We start from the raw sequence: 12597 nt of genomic DNA, 5'->3' as shown, positions 1-12597 counted from the left end.
ATGAAGCCGGAGATTGGGATGAGTTTCGATTCCCTTGGAGAAGTGTACGATTTCTGTAACCTCTATTCATGGGAACTTGGATTGGTATACGATACGGCAAGAGTTGTTAAAATGTTGAGAGGATTAAATGTATGCAAGAGATTATCTGTGGATGCTCGGTCAGCACCTTGAAACTCACATATATCTTTATATTTTGGATTTTTCGTAAATAATTTGAACCACTACATTTTGTTTTATTATAACTGACAGATGAAAAAATGTTGCAGGGAAACCCTAAGCAACAGAATAACCGGTCTTGCCGTTGCGAGTGTCCTGCGATGGTCAGATTACTAAGAGCTATAGACAATGGATGGTACACTGTAGAGCACCGGTCAAGTCACAATCATTCCATGTCTCTTACGTGCGGAGAAAAGGTTCATTGGCCATCCCACAAACACATAGACGTTTACACAAAAGACTTGTTGAAACAACTTAGGGCAGACAATGTGAACCTCAACAAGGTGTATATCATAGTTGGCAGCTTCTTCGGTTCATCACAGGGCGTACCTTTCACAAAAAGGTCATTGCGCAATCTGTGTGGGCAAATAAGCCGAGACCAAGCTGATGATGATGTCAACAAAACTCTAGCCGTGTTCAAAGAGATTCAGCAGAACGACACGGAATTCACCTACAGAGTCCAGGGCGATGAGGAGAGCAGAATCAAAGACCTTATGTGGACAAACGGAAAAAGCAAGTTGCAGTACAAGTTCTTCGGCGATGTTATCACATTCGACACGACGTATCGGACGAACTCGTACGACATGCCCTTTGGTTTGTTCGTTGGAGTGAACAATCATTTTCAAAGCATAATACTAGCTGGTATTCTGATGCGTGATGAACAAGTGGAGAGCTTCCAATGGTTATTTTCTGAATTCATCAACATGATGGGCGGCAAACATCCGCAGACAATATTGACAGGTTTGTGCCAACCTCGAAAAAATGATGCATATGTAGATATGTAGTACTAGATAATTGCAAATATTTGACTATGTTTACTCTGTTGTCCATATTGTAGACCAAGCAAGAGCCATGGAGATAGCAATCAAAAGTGAGCTTCCTGATACTGTCCACAGGTGGTGCAAGTGGCATATTCTTAAGAAGGCAAAAGAAAACCTTGGCCCACTGTACACAAGCAAAAGCGAGTTCAGGGCTGAATTTCACAAAGTCGTGAATCACATGATAAGTGAAGAGGAATTTGAGACTGCATGGGGTGCACTTGTTGAGAAATACAATTTAAAATCCCACAATTACATGAGAAACCTCTACGAGATACGTCATAAGTGGGCGAAGCCATACTTCAAGGGCGTCTTCTGTGCGAAAATGACCAGCACCCAGCGTAGCGAGAGCGCCAACAACATGCTGAAGATTTACATGCCGCCAGCTAGCCCAATGCATGTATTTGTGCGCCAATACATGAGGCTTCAATTCGACCGTGAATCAGATGAGAGCTACCAAGAGAAAAGAACAAGGATTCTGAGTTAGATTTACTTGCGTGCTCTATCATTACATCTGTTTTTGGTATGTGTGATTGTGTTCCAAAAAACCATGACTAATTATCTCTTTCATGTGATCCTTCCCAGAGTCATGCTGTGATGAGGACAAACATTGCTATCGAACGGCAAGCGAGTAAGGTTTACACAAGAAAGATGTTTGAACTATTTGGTGAGAATCTGTTCGAAGGTGGATCATACCAAGTTGAGGAAGTGGAGAAGAAAAAAAGATACATCGCAAGGCACAATGACGCTGAAAAACGAGAGAGGTGGAGCAAGGTGGAATATGTGGTGACCATATCCGACGATGGTGATTGATTTGATTGTGAATGCGGGCAATTTGCACACATGGGGATGCTTTGCTGCCATGCCTTGAGGGTTATTTGGTCGCTCCTAACTTACGTGTGATCTGTTGTCAAGTATGTTTTCGTAACACTTGTAGGGACTTACTCGCTTTTCTCGTTTACTCAGGTGATGGATCACATTGGCGTGCAGGAGATACCAAAGCGGCACATTTTAAAAAGGTGGACAAAAGATGCTAGGGACATCTTGCCACAACACATTGCTCACTTCCAGAAAGGCCAGGCTGCTAATCAATCATTTACCCTTCGGAGTTTGACTCTGTACCTGTATGCTATGGAACTGGTGCGGATTGGAGACTCGTCAGTCGCTTCGTACGAGCTGGTACTATCAAAGATCAAAGACCTGATCATAGAGGCATCTCCTTTGGCTGAAAACAGGGATGGTCTAGGGATTGAGGATAAGATAGCTGCAGAAGCAAGCAAAAAGAACAATGGATCAGGTATGCCAGTGGGAAGCATCGATCCGGATATAGTTGACAATGAGAACAACATGACCGCATCTGGCAACTGGGATGCGCTCGCTGGTGTCAACTCCACTCAAGAAACATGGTGTTGGACGACCATGCTCGAGCAGAGAGAAAGCAACGTATTAAGGCCTGAGCAGGAGGGCCAGATTCTGAAGTATATGTAAGCTCCCAGGGCACAAGAGGACTACTTGCCCAGACAGGGGTGATGTTCCTAAACAACCTCGCAAGCCTGTCACTTGCCAGAATTGCAGTGTTACATGGCACCGACGCACCTCGTGCACTAGGCCGCTCATGCCCAATGTATCTTAGGATTTCCGTTGAACCTACGTACAATTAGAATAATCGAGGATTTCCAAGTGTGCTACGTGTGGATGAATTTCCACGCTTTGATCCTACTGACTGTAAACTTGTTGTGTTGAGCTGTTATGTCTGAACCGATAACTCTGAAATTCGCAAGTAATGTACGAGAAACCCTTTGTGTAATGACAAGATAACAATTAATAGAACCCTCAGTACTGGAGATTATGTGTCAACAAACATTGGTAGAGCATCATTGGCATTTCAGCCGCACTGTGCGATGCTGGTTGACCATAAAAATCCCCATGATGGTTGTTCTGATGTTGGCGCCTGAATGTGCATACAAAATCGGAAAGGTGAGTGCTTGCCCGCTGCCATTTTTTGAATATGTGGGGTGCTGCTAGGAAATTAAATTCTGTACTACACGTGTCAATGCTTCTGCCTCCATATGAGCACATGTATGCGCCCCATGCTTTCAAATTTCAAAACGCATACGGCGCTTGCACTTGGATGGGCAGCACTGAACTCTTGCCAAAAAGTGCAGCTGTTCTACTTGAACAACTGGGTGGAGCAGCCATGGCGCCGGTGTTCAACAATCACCAGGGATCCGGATCGGCAAGCGTTCTTGATCAGACGGCTGCTGCATTTGTTGTCTCCAAAGAAGTAAGTCAAGTCTCTTGCATACGTTTTTGTGAAGGACTGTGCGTTAGCGACAGATCCGGACGGCTTCTCTTCATGTGGGAATCGATCCACACCACCTTCTTTTTTTTTTCTTCGGGCGCAATAAAAACAATCAAGTTGGCAGAACTAGGAATCTAACCCACCACCTCTTGGTAGACCAAGATAGTTGCAACCACCCGGTCTAGATTAAGCCAGTGATTAGATTGAGGTTAGATAGTATTTGTACTGGTACTTAGCACGACCTGAAAACGAACCATTTTTCTTTTTTTCCTTTCATATTTTTTATCCTATATAGATGGCTCGGCTGCTCTGTTAATATTTACAACATTATGGTAACTTTAACTTAGTAAAAATTGTTGACATATCCCAGTAACTTCGTTGTAAATAGCATGCCAGGGTACACGGGTTTTTTTTCGAGGGTACAAAAGTTATCAACACTCTGGTACGTAACTTATGATGCTTTTTATATATAAGTTATCGGGGAATATTTTAAATATTTTTTCTTGGGTCAGAGTTACGGTAGGTGTTGTACAAAATTATTATGCTTTGCAATCTGTAAAAAATCATGATATTTACACAAAAGTTATCATGGCAGCGGTACATAAATTATCATACTATTTACATAGTAATTATCAGGATACGTTTCAAGCACCCCTCGTGTTGAAATATTACCGTCATATCTGTATCTAAATTATCAGGGCTGCAGTGCATAAATTATCATGTCATTTACACAACAGTTATTCTGAGTTATGTTTTCCAAAGAGAAAGTTTTCAAAGTCAAAGTTATCAGCTATGTTGTGTGTATATTATCATGTTATTTGCATAGAAATTACCGGGATATGCTTTTTAACAACTTTTATCCTGGGGTCAAAGGAGTTACCACGGTGTTTGTACGTGGGTTATCAGCTTTGTTGTGTGTATACTACCATCCTATTTACACAAAATTTACCAAGGATTGTTTTTCAATATTTTTTCTCGGGTCAAATGGTTACCATAGTGTTTGTACGTGAGTTATCAACTTTGTTGTGTCTATATTATCATGTTATTTACATACAAGTTACGGGACTAGATTATTTAACACTTTTTTGGGTAGAAAGGTTATCATGGTGCTTGCACGCGAGTTATCATCTTTGTTTTGCTTATATTGCCATGATATTTGCACAAAAGTTACCGGGAGTATTGTTTTCAACATCTTTCATTCCGGGGTTAAAAGAATTACCGTAGTGTTTGTATGCGAGTTATCGGCTCTACTGTGCGTATATTACCGTCATATTTACATAAAAGTTACCGGGGTTTGTTTTTCCACTAAATTTTTCCCCAGTCAAAACTTACCGGCTCTATTGTGTGACCACGAGTGTTTGTTACATTATCAGGTCGTGCCTAAATTACTGTGTTATTTACACAAAATTGGTGTGTATATTATCCTGTTGTTTAGACAAAATTATCGGGATATGTTTCAATATATTTTTTTCCGGGTCAAAATTACCATGGTATTTGTATGTAAGTTATCAGATCTACGATGCATAATCATGCTATTTATCCATAAGTTATCACGGTCTTTGCATCATAATTTACTAGGCCCGCATGCGTCAAATACCATGCTATTTACATACAAGTTCCCGGTTTTGTCACGTGAGAGAAGCGGATCGAGTTGTTTTTCTTTTCCACTCATTTAATAAGGTATAAAATACATGTAATCTGCATAAAAAACCAGAGGAGATAGTTAGCTCAGCTGGTAGCGTGCTATGGCCTCAACCAATAGGTTCCCGTTCGATTCTTGCAAGCGCCTTTTTTATTTTCCATGCGCGAAACTGGAAAAAAATGGATCGATTGTTGCGCGGGAGATAAAAAAATGATTGAGCGATTGTTGCGCGCGAGGAGCGGATCGAGCAGTCGCCAGGTCGTACGTGCCTGTTGCTAACGAACAGTCGGCAGGAAATTAGCTTTATCGTTTTGTGAAACAATCCCTCCCTGCCTGGCATACCGTAATTGAAGCTGAATCTGGTTTTCAGGATCGATCTCATGTGACGCCCGCTCCCGTGGTTCGTGTTGCATCGGGAGGTGACCGTTTGGTGCGACCGTGAAACCAAGCGGAACGGGTAGGCTCAGGAAACAAACTGATCCATCCACACTTTTCCCGTTCCGGTACGGCATTTCTGTCTAGCACCAAATCAATGCGTGGGCCCAACATCGACTACCCCGCGGAAAAGACAAGTCGCATACGCTCAGGAATACGAGAATACATGTGTATCCCGAGAAGAACCAAGGGCTAAGATTCCGGCCTCAGTTGTGCCCAAGATCAGAAACGAATTTTCCTTTACTATGAGCCTATGATAGTGTTTCAGCTTCAAGTCTCATTCCTTTAATGCCTACAAATTCAGGTTTCATTCCTTAATGCCTACAAATGGTGTTTCACTTCAGTCAAGTAACAATCTTGTGATTTACTATGAGCCTATGATGCAGCCGTCCAGGAGAATTACCTCTCTCCATGTAGATCTATTTGCATTGCTGTTAACTTCGAACTAACATTTCATATATAGATTTACGAACCCTGTCAAATAAGTAGTCTTGTGTTTCTTCATGATGCTGAATCCTGGTGTACATGATATAATTTTTCTTTTGCATGGTGTCTCCTTGATGTGCATTTTGAATTAATCAGATTGATATGCAACCGCCTATGTCTTTTAGGCATAGCCGGTCCCAAGCCCGGATAAGACCATCTCCAGCCGTTCGGCCCCCCAGGGCGCGGAAAAAGAGCGGCCTGGGGGCGAGCCGGCGCTAGATCGCCCCCTGGGGTTCGGTTCGCTCCTAGTCACAGGCCCACGGTCGCCGCGGGTTCGGCGAAGTTCGTTTTAATTTTTTTGCAAACTCGGCGACTTTTGCATGAACTCGGCCGTTTTTCGTCGAAATTTGTACAAAAACTTAAAAACCTGCATGAACTAACTTAAAAACGAACTAAAAAGCCTAGCCGCTACCGCCACCGTGGCCGCCGCCATCTACATGCCGAGAAGCCTGTAGAAGCGGGTGTAGTCGCCGTCGTCGTCATCGCGCGCCTCGCCTGCGACGTCCCTGCTGCATCCCTCGCCGGAGTCGCCGACACTACTTGACGGCCCGGCCTCACGCTCGTCGTCGCTGTCCATGACGATAACGCCGCCCTCCTCGGCGCGGCGACGGGCCTCGGCACGGCTACGGGCCTGGGTCTCCATGTACGCCCGACGCTGGTGGCGCACCTGCTCGCAGACGTAGTCCTCTCTCGCCCATTTGAGGGCGGACTCGTCGTCGGGGGCCACCATGCGGGTGTGCTCCGGCTTCACGGGGATCATGTCTGGCTCGGGCTTCAGCCGGACCAGGCGGAGGGAGCGCCTCGTCGGGGCCGTCGCAGGTGAGGGCTCATTGATGACGAGGGCGCCGCAGCGAGCGGAACGCTTGAGCGGTGTCCCCTCCGGCTCGGGCTTGACGGGGCGGAGGGCCGGCGAGCCGGAGCCCAACGACGAGGACGACCCCGGCTCCATTCCTGGGTTGCTTCTTCAGCTGTTGGCATCTTTGCAGTTTTCTCTGCCTTTGCCTTCTCTCTCTTCTCATGTGCTTGAGCAGACGATGGTTCATTCTCATCCATGACAACAGTGTTGTCCTTAAAGTCTGGGTAGATGGGCAGGTGCTCCTTATCCAATAGATATTTGTCTTTGCCCTTCTTGGAGTTAATGAGCTCCAGAATGTGTGGGGCATACCCACAAGATCTCTTCTGATCAGCAGCAGTCCTTTTGATTGTCTCCACAATCAGACTCATGACTTTGAACTTTTGAGGCACATCAAATATATGCAACAAGTTGATAGCATGTACTCTAATCATCTTGTGATCACCTGACTTGTGTAGCAAAGTGTGCCTTAGAATCAAGTTGATGGTAGGTAAACCAGACAACAAATAGTGGACAGATCCAAACTTATGAGTTTCCAATGCAGCATCTGGGATCTCTCTGTACATGCTAGCCATGGAGTTGTGATCCTTCTTCTTCTTGGCATAGACATCCAAGTCATCTTCACTTTCTTTTGGAGCATTGATCAATTGACCCATTCTTCTATACAAGATTGGTACCTTGTACCTTCTGACATCTAGATGATCTTTCCATCTGGGTAGAAGTGGGCAGTGGAGTAAAACTGCATGATCAGCTTATCATTCCACTTGGTGAGATCCTGAGCAACAAATGTGTCAACTCCGCATGATTTGAAGCTGTCATATACTCCTGGATAATGATATTCATTCTTCCTGATGTACTCCCAGTCAACCCATCTCATGTCACACACTATGGGCTTCTTGTCAAGCAGGATTGGCTCATAGAAGTCTTGATGTTCCTTTGTGTGGAACTTGTAGTCCACAACAGTTCTCCTCCTGACAGCATAGGGATCAGACTGTCTCCATAATCTCAGTCCTGCATCCTTTCTGAGTTTCATGTCCTCTGCAACTGGATGTGCATCATTGTGGTCAGGGATCTTGGGCTTCAACTTTCTCAAGACAAGTGTATCATCTTCTTCATCAGCAGCTTCAGTCACCGGGGCCTTGTTCTTCTCTTCAGCTGGAATACTCCTGGTGTTTCTCATGGTTGCAGTCTTAGGCTTAGGAGCAGCAGCCTTGGGAGAATCTTTGGGCTTAGATGGAGCAGCCCCTGATTTGATAGCATCTCCCATCAGCTTCTGAGCTTTAGGTGCTGGTGCAGCAACCTCTTCCTCTTCTTCCATCATTGAGGGCTTCCCAACAACTCTGGCCATGGTCTTCTTGACCCTTTCTTTCCTCTTCTTCCCTTTAGCAGTAGCCTCTTTGGGTTCAGATCCCAAAGCTTCTTGAGTGGATGCTCTGACTTTTAGCATAGGCACTCTCTTGGCTGGAGCTTTTCTGTTCATTCCTGGCTTTGTTAAAGCTGCAGTGCCAAACTCTTTCTTTATCACTTTCTTCTTGGAAGTGGCCTCATCATTAGCTGCAATGTAATCCTCATCCTCTGAATCAGATGTTCTCTTCTTCCTTATCCCAGTAGCTGCCTTGGGAAAGTTACTAGGTGTGCTCCTGCTACCCTCATCATAGCTGCTTGAGGGACTAGTGCCCTCACTCATCTGAGCCTGTTCCTCTGACTTGTTCTGGCTGTCAATTTGATCAGACATTTTCAAGCAGACAACTGTCAGTATACCATGTGAATAGGTTGTAGATGAGGTAGAGTAGATGAGCATCACAAAGTATAGAAGTTTTGCAAAAATAATTGACTCAAAAACTTAGTTCTAGTTTTCCACAGAAAGCATTTCGGAGCTACCGATTTATAAACTCGGTGATACCGAAGCAGATTTTGGAACCTAAACTAGTGAACTCGGTCACAGTTTGGTAGCACCGAGACTGCTAAGGTTTCACAAAGAATCGAACTCGGTCACACCGATTTGCAATTCTTGGTCAGACCGAAAATCGCATGTGCAATGGCCTAAGCCAAATCGGTGAGACCGATTTCAACAACTCGGTCGGTCCGAGATGAATTCGGTGGAAACCTAACCCTAAATTTTCAAATCAAATCTAATCTACTGGATGTTTTAGCTGGACAGGATGATTGCATACATGGCAAGAATCATGGCAATGCAATGTGCTACGATTCGGAGTTTAAAGAATAGCACAAAGAGTCAAGTTCATACCCTATCCGGCGATGAACTTGCTATGGCGGCAACGGTGGGGCAGATTGCCGTTGACGGCGGCGGAGTCTAGCAGCGGGAGGTCGCTGGCGGTGAGAGGACGATCCGGAGACCCAAGGAGGCAGAGCAGGTTACGTGCAGGCGAAAGGTTTCGAATTTTTTTCCAAAATTTGACCCGTCGATATTTATAACCTGACCCTGTCGGTGTGACCGAGTGGAATAACTCGGTGGCACCGAGATGTAAAACTACGAATAGTTACTGCAACTCGGTGTGACCAAAAAGTTCTAATCGGTTGCACCGAGATGAAAACCTAGATCATCTTAGTGAACTCGGTGTGACCGAAATGGATTTCTCGGTTAGACTGAAATGCACACAGAGGTTTTGGAAGTTTAAGTCTATGACAAATCGGGAACTCCGAGTACTCCTCACACAAAGTGATTTGAATCTGACTTGATCAAACTTTGTGATGTAGCATGAATAGATTTTAAGATGAGAAAAGCATAGATAGCTAGAGAGGGTACTTAGGCATTCTTGTCCATCCACTTGGTCAAAGAAAAAGAGACCAAATATTCAAAACAACAAGTGGATGTCCTCGAATGAGTAAAATATGCAAACGACATGTTCACACAATAAAATGGCAAATGAAGTATGTGGCAAAGCATGCACAACCAATTCTAGCACCTATCAAACAATTGGTGATGACTAGGTCATCTATATATGACTATATTGACTTAGGATTCAAATGAGAACATTTGATCATAGGTCATACTCATCGTTTAAGCACAAGTGGGGTTACCACTTTTACATAAAGCATTGTTGTGTTCACACCATTAGAGTTGCTTTAGCTCAATTCTTTAGAGTAAAGCTCCCCCTAGATGTGATATCCCCCCTAAGAGGGATGAAGTAACCTTGGGTTTTGTCGATGATGACTTCATGTAGGTGTTGAAGATGTGGATGATCAATGTTGTTGTAGATCATTCGTAGCAATCCATTGGAGTGAATTGCACTTTCAATACCTACACGGGTTAGTCCCACAAGGAACAAATAAGGATATCCATAGACATAGAGTGATGCACACACAAGATGATGTCCATGAAAGCAATAGGTTACCTTGTCCCTTATCTTACCAACAAGAGGGTTTGTGACTCCTTGGATTAGTGCAAGATATGGAAGTTGTTTGCACTTATCCTCACCAAAATGATAAGAGTGAAGTATTTTGGCGGAGTCACCCTCAAGAACTCTCTAGTTCTTATTCTTTGGGATCCACATCATCTTGATGGGAATCCTTGGAGTTGTAGTCATACTTGATGAATTAGAACTTGATGTAGTCTTGGGAATCCACTTGACCAAGGCCTTAGGAGCTTCTTCAAATGCATCAATCCCCTCTTGAAGCGTGCCCTTGCCTTTTGCTTGTGGTCTTGTGGTGGAAGATCATCTTGAGCTTGTGTTCCCTTGAAAGAAGTAGGATCGTACTTATCTTGTTGAGGAACAAACTTCGTCTTGGGGTATTGATCTTCTTCCCGCTCAACTCCATTGGCATTGAACTTTCGTTCAAAAGCAACACCTTGATTCTTCCGGTGCCTCCCTTGCTTGCGTACAATCTCCTCGAATTGCTTACTTCCGGCAAGGCTCTTGTAAACACCTTTCTCTATAATTCCCTTCAATAAGATATTTTCTTGCTCAACTATAACTTGGCTAAGAGAATCATTAGTGAAATCAAGAGAACTACTAGAAGCAACAATATTGGATTTAGCATGATTATTGTTACTACTAGAAGGAGAATCTTTCTTGTTCTTGTTACTTGACTTGACTTCAGGCATGTAAGTAGATAAGAGTAAACACTTGGCAATTTAAGAAGAACTTTTCTTGCGAAGATCATCATTGATTGCCTTTAAAAACTCATGCTCTTGCTCAAGGTTGAGCTTTTCAAAGCGTAACTTCTCATGAGTCTTTAAAAGTTCTCGATGATCTTCCAAGATAGTTTCATGAGCTAACTTAAGAGTGTTTAGTTATTTAGTTAGGTGCTCAATCTTCTCCTTATCATTGTCGTTTTATCTTGATTAGCATGATTAATTGACGTTTCATCATAGTATTCATCACTAGAGTTGTCAACAAGTAAATCATCATCACCTAACAAGTCATCTTCATCACTATTGAAATCAACATACTTGGGATGTGATACCTTTGGGCCTTTAGCCATGAAGCATCTTCCAATTCCTTCATTTGGTGAGTCAAATACGTCGTAGGAGTTGGTTGACACAAGTGCTAGACCGGCAACACCTTCATCTTGAGTATATTCGGAGTCAGAGTGATAGCTTCTCTCGGAGTGATGGTCAGAGTCACAGCCGGATACCCATTCACCAACATGAGCTTGATGTCTTTGTTTTGTGTAGCTCTTTAATGATTTGTCCTTCCTTTCCGAATCCTTGCTTCTCCGGGATGTTCTTCGTTCATAAAGATCATCTCTACTCTTCCTTTCTTTTGGTGGTGATTCTTCTCTTCTACTTCTTTTTGGAGAATCTTCTCTTCTTTTGTAGGGAGCCGTACACTCATTGGAATAGTGTTCGGTTCTTCCACAATTGTAGCAATTACGCTCACGACTCGAAGATCTTTTGTCATTATAGGACCTTGACTTGGAACTTCTTTCCTTGCTTCTACTCTTGTAGAACTTGTTGAAGTTCTTCACCATTAGGCTCAATTCTTCATTGAAATTTTGTTTCTCACTTGATGATGTGGGAGCTTCACATGAGGCTTTGTAAGCACCACTTGACTTGTTGTGGAGCTCTTCCTTATCCTTGAGTGACATCTCATGAGCAACAATCCTTCCAATGACTTCCGTTGGCTTGAGATTCCTGTAATTGGGCATCATTTGGATCAATGTGCACATGGTATCATATTTTCCATCCAAGGCTCTTAGGATCTTCTTGATGATGAATTTGTCGGTCATCTCTTCACTTCCTAAGCCGGCAATCTCATTTGTGATGAGAGCAAGCCTAGAGTACATTTCAGCGATGCCTTCACCATCCTTCATTTTGAACTTGTCAAGTTGACTTTGAAGCACATCCAATTTGGATTCCTTGACGAAGTCGGTACCTTCGTGCATGTCAATAAAAGTATCCCAAATTTCCTTTGCATTCTCAAGATGGCTGATTTTGTTGAATTCTTCGGGGCACAATCCGTTGAAGAAAATATCACAAGCTTGAGCATTGTATTGCAGCATCTTCAACTCTTCCGCGGTAGCTTCACGGTTTGGTTCTCTCCCATCAAAGAATTCACCATGCAAGCCAATACACACAATAGACCAAACGGTGGGGTTATGTCCAAGAATATGCATTTTCATCTTATGCTTCCAACTAGCAAAATTAGTACCATCAAAGTAAGGACCTCTACGGTGGTAATTTCCCTCGCTAGACGTCATACTCTCCTAGGTTGTGAGACCAAGGCTATGACCACCAAAAGCTATGGAAATCAAAGCAAATGGAGACCAAAGCTCTGATACCAATTGTAGGATCGAAAGTATGTCTAGAGGGGGGTGATTAGACTACTTGACCAAATAAAAATCTAGCCTTTTCCCAATTTTAGTTCTTGGCAGATTTTAG

General features: G+C 43.5%; 1 protein-coding gene across 1 annotated transcript; it reads left to right on the top strand.

The window, feature by feature from the left end:
• The first annotated feature begins 221 nt into the window (after positions 1-221).
• LOC119292924 (protein FAR1-RELATED SEQUENCE 5-like) lies at positions 222-2522 on the top strand. Its single transcript, XM_037571575.1, has 3 exons — positions 222-957; positions 1055-1434; positions 2001-2522. Exons 1-3 carry the CDS (start codon positions 258-260, stop codon positions 2520-2522), a joined length of 1602 nt encoding a protein of 533 aa, XP_037427472.1. The 5' UTR covers positions 222-257.
• The last annotated feature ends 10075 nt before the right edge of the window (positions 2523-12597 follow it).

The sequence above is a fragment of the Triticum dicoccoides genome, chromosome 4B (genome assembly GCF_002162155.2).
Source record: "Triticum dicoccoides isolate Atlit2015 ecotype Zavitan chromosome 4B, WEW_v2.0, whole genome shotgun sequence".
Lineage (NCBI taxonomy): Eukaryota > Viridiplantae > Streptophyta > Magnoliopsida > Poales > Poaceae > Triticum > Triticum dicoccoides.
The sequence above is the reverse complement of the archived record's forward strand: the minus strand, read 5'-3'. Positions and strand labels throughout refer to the sequence as shown.